The sequence below is a fragment of the Palaemon carinicauda genome, chromosome 16, assembly GCF_036898095.1.
Source record: "Palaemon carinicauda isolate YSFRI2023 chromosome 16, ASM3689809v2, whole genome shotgun sequence".
In the NCBI taxonomy this organism is placed as follows: Eukaryota; Metazoa; Arthropoda; class Malacostraca; order Decapoda; family Palaemonidae; genus Palaemon; species Palaemon carinicauda.
Window position 1 is genome coordinate 94,797,842 of NC_090740.1, and position 5,000 is coordinate 94,802,841.

At 38.4% G+C, this 5,000-nt stretch overlaps 1 protein-coding gene across 1 annotated transcript in view; it reads left to right on the forward strand.

Moving 5' to 3' along the window:
* LOC137655440 (uncharacterized) overlaps positions 1 to 5,000 on the forward strand; it is an 18,206-nt gene that overhangs the window by 8,564 nt on the left and 4,642 nt on the right. The window contains exons 3-4 of the mRNA XM_068389335.1: positions 2,502 to 3,123; positions 3,221 to 3,652. Coding sequence (XP_068245436.1) covers positions 2,502 to 3,123; positions 3,221 to 3,652 — 1,054 coding nt within the window. The remainder of the gene's footprint in view (positions 1 to 2,501; positions 3,124 to 3,220; positions 3,653 to 5,000) is intronic.

Consider the following 5,000-nt stretch of genomic DNA (forward strand, 5'->3'; position numbering starts at 1 on the left):
CTATTCCTGAGTGACCTTTAATACCTTCAAACCTTGGGTTTGATGTGGTTCACACTATGGAAAATGCCGAGACGAAAAGGCTAGTGGAAAATGAAAGAGAATTACACACCAGAAAAAGAAGATTAAATTCATAGCACTGTTTCTTGAAATAAGACCAAAATCGGTAACTTGTACTGTTGTCCTAATCTATAATTCCTATCAAATACAACCTTCTTTAGCTGGAACAAGTCAAGCAACGCCGAAACATACAAACGCATGTTCAAATAATATTAGGAATTGTGATATTATTCTCTAAGTAACTGGGGTGTAAATCATCAATTTCACCCGAATCTTGTGTTTGATGTTACCATTTCCTAGGAAGAAAAAAAATCATCAGATTTCGTATAGAAGTAAAACAAGTATCCTGGACCAGGGTTCAAAACCCGGCCAGTCAGATACTATAGTCTTTGAGTGATTTCGCTAGGGGCTCTGATCCTGAGGTTGTTGAAAGAATCCATTCTTTAATGTATAAATATATATGGCTTATTTGAAGGATGAAAAACACGTCTAAATGGGCCAAGTCACAAGCCTACAAGATAGCTACGATAGTGAAGATGGGTTAATTCCAATTCTAAGTACAAAAAACCTGAATTAGACAAATATATGTACAGGAGGATTGTCATTGCTTTTTATATTTCTTCGTGGCTGAATGGTATGGTCAATGTCATACAAGTAACCTGGGCCAGGGTTCTAAACCTTGCCGGTCAGACACTAGAGTCTTTCAGTGATTTCTCCTGTAGTTCTGATCCCAAGGTTAAGAGAATCCAGACTCTAATATATTAATATATATATATATATATATATATATATATATATATATATATATGTATATATATATGTATATATATATATATATATATATATATATATATATATATATATATATATATATCTATCTATCTATCTATATATATATATATATATATATATATATACAAATATATATGTATATATAGATATATATATATATATATATATATATATATATATATATATATGTATGTATATATATATATATATATATATATATATATATATATACACACACATATATATATATATATAAATATATATATATATATATATATATATATATATATATATATATATATATATGGCTTATTTAAAATATGAAAAACAAGTATAAATTTGTAAAATTTATCATTAATCAAATGCCAAGTCACAAACCTACCAAATTAGTCTAGTTGGTAGAGGGGGTCTGCGTGCACCCCCCGGAAATCAATTTCTAATTGATGTCTTCCTATGGGGAAAAATGTGTAGAAAACAGTTTGCTATGTTAAAAATTTGAAATATTGTCCCACGTGCCTATTTTATGCAAATTAAGCCGCCATTACATGAAAATACTAAAATCGCTATAACTCCGCCAATGCAACAGATAACTGCAAAAATAAGGTGTCTAGACCCAGGTTTTGAGGGTCTAGCATCAATATAAGACCAGTCTCATAGTGACCACATGTGTTCCTGACATGTAAGATATGCAAATTAGTGCCGCCATTACTGAAAAACCTATTTTTACCATATCTTTGCAAATGTTATAGCAATCGTGAAGAACGTGTTGTCTGTACCCTTGTTTTATGGGTTGATGTTTATTATTAGACTATATTTGAATGTGCCTTTTGCTTATTTGTTTTATTATAATGAGATATAGTCAGGTAATGAGAGATTCTGAGGGTACTTACCAATTAGTGTTTATTAAGCAGTGAAATATTTTTTATCATTTCATCATAGGTGGCAACACTTTACTGAATAGGAGAGGATGTGATTCATTGAATCCGTGTCATTTATATTGGATGAAGCAGTGTGTTTTTCAGCAATTTATGAATCATTCTAGGTTTATCTTTTCTAGGTTTATCATAATTTAGTCTGCTTATAGTCAGATAGGTAAAAGGTGTTTATATAATCTCTCAAGCTCTATTTGATAAGACAATTAATGCAATTACTTGCATGACTTAGTGTCATTGGTAGTAATATTTCAAAACACTTCATCATGTTGGTTATAGGCCTATACTTCTCATTTCAGAGTAATAGTTTTGGTATAAGTTCGCCATCATGCCAAAGCGAAGGAATGCTGAATCTGCCAGCACTGAACGCACCAGCCTGAGCAAAAAGCCTGCTTCACCTGCACCTGTATGCATGCTTCATGTGTTATCCATCTCTGATCATGGGCCTTTTACCCCACTCAGTAGAATCAAAGGAACTGCATTTGATAAACTAAAGCACCTTCATGAAATCCGGGACCTGCGGCTCTGTCAGCCACATGCATCTCCCTATCGTATGCAGTCTGTATGCGACCAGATTCCTGAGACTGTCCCCGAGGACCTTGAAAATAATGGGTATCACCGTCAGTGTTATCAGCGGTTCTCTGGCAATCTGCATCTTATAGAAAATAAGACAACTGAGGAACCACAGGCATCCACCTCGCTATTGCATTCACCTCGTAGACATTCAACTGGACCTGTCTTTTCAGAGGAGTGCATTTTTTGTGAGAAAGTAGAGATCAAAGGTGCTGATCGAAAAACTGTACGACCTGTCCATTTCTCATCTTGGAGAAACAAGGAAAATGCATGGGAACAAATTAAATCGAGAGCTGAAAAAATGGGTGGCTTTGCTGGACTGTACAGTCAATTTGGGGCATACCAGAGGTGGTGTCGCACAACTTCCACGCGGGCCCAGTTTCATGAAAAGACCCTTGAAATGGCTGGCCTTCTTGACGATCCTGACTGCCCAAGGGCTGGGAGGCATCGCGAGCTTGAGAAGGCAGAGATAAAGAAGAGTGAGAAAGCTGTTCAAAGAGTCATCACTGCTGTCAGAAACTTCACGAATCCATTCACAATCCCAGATAAGGACAGGCTCTACTCCTTAGCCTCTGGTTCTCCTACATCCAAGGATGTTGAGAGGGATGTGCTGGAAGCTGACGCTGTAGGAAAAGCTGCAAAGGCTGACTTTATTACACGTTTGCAGAGCGGCCACCAAGGAAGCTTCTTCGACCCAATCAAAAGGAAGAAACTCAAGACCATGGAGGCATGCAACAAGAAGATCAAGCTCACATCATCGCAAGGAAAGGTAAGTTTATATTTCATTGAGCAAGTTATGTATTGTTAAGGGACTTTTGTACAATCTGTATTACAATATAAAATTATAATATATATTGTTATTTCAGGTCATACAGTATCAGGAGCAAAGCAATGTTGCATTCCTTCTCCTTGTGAAGTCACAGTGCCTAGATGAACCAATTGACTTGGATGAACTCATGAAGTACAGCCTGATGCCAGTGCCTCCAAGTATTGGAACATCAGATGGATTTTTTGCGAAGACCAACAAAGCCACCATTCTGCACTACCTGATGGAAGAGTTCAACCAAGATGAGCTGCCTTATCCAAAGGATGCCCTATTCATCCAGGATGGAATGGCACTTCTCCATGTCCTTTCTAACTTGCCCCCGACCTGTGGGGAGATCTGCCTTCAGATACTTGACCAGATGATTGCCAAAAAACATTTCTTGTTCTCAACTGACAGCTATTTTCCGGGATCCATCAAAGCTCAGGAAAGACTTCGACGTGGCAGCTCAGAGAGGATCATTCTTGCCGGACCAGCAACAAGAAAGCCATACGACTTCAAGGTGTTCCTTGCAAATGACGACAACAAGAAGCAGCTCTGTCAACTCATGCTGCAGGTATGGAGTGGCCAACAGGCGGCATCTAGACTGGAGAGAACCGAGATGGCAGTACTGATTGTCGAGGGGAGAGCTCATCAGTTCGTTTCCAAAGAAGGCAAGGTATGTGAAATTGCACCTTTATTTTTAGGATGACTACATTCATTTACATGTTAATCCAAAATATGCTCAATGACCTTTTTTGTTTCAGGTCGAGGTGCTTGAGATGCCCACTATATACAGTAACCAGGAAGAGACAGATACGAGAGTGGTGTTGTACCTACATCATGCTGCTGCTCTTGGTTACAAGAATGCTGTGGTTAGAACCCCTGACACGGATATCTTCGTGATTCTACTCTACCATGCCCATGCTATCAAACTGACTGTGTACCTTGATACAGGATCAGGAAAGCAACGTCAGCTCATCAATGTATCTGAGCTTGCACAATCATTAGGGGAGGACTACTGTGCTACCCTTCTTGGCTTCTATGTCTTCACTGGGGAGGATTGTACCAGTGCTTTCAAAGGAAAAGGGAAGGTCGGTCCACTAAAAAAGCTTGAGAAGAACCCGAGATTCCACAAGGTGTTCAGAGAACTTGGGAATGACTGGAGCATAAATGGCCTAATGTTGAACCAGTTAGAACAATTCACTTGCTTGATGTACAGCCAAAGTCGTGATTTGTCTGTGGATGCCGTCCGATCTAAGATGCTTCGAAAGATGGTAGGGTTTGTTTGTACAAACGAGCTAACGAACCCATTTGTGAAAAGCCAAACCCCTACGACGAGGGCCAGGGATGGATAAAGACAGAAGAAGGCATGCTGGAACCATTGTGGTCATGTGGTCCAGTACTACCTACCTCACTAGTTGATCTCCTTGAAACTATTGATGATCAGGAGGAAGCAGAAGATAATTGCGAAGACGAAGAAACAGATTCATTTGACTTCGACAGCGATGAAAGCGATGACGATTGAAGCTTGTGATGACAGGGAACATTTAGATGATTTCCAGAAGCATCTATATCTTAATTTTTTTTTCTTCTTAATGTGCAAATGACACTTGTGATGAAAAAACGACTGGTCTTATGATGTTTTTTCTCCCTTAAAATACGAGTACAGGCAACACGTTCTTCACGATTGCTATAACATTTGCAAAGATATGGTAAAAATAGGTTTTTCAGTAATGGCGGCACTAATTTGCATATCTTACATGTCAGGAACACATGTGGTCACTATGAGACTGGTCTTATATTGATGCTAGACCCTCAAAACCTGGGTCTAGACACCTTAT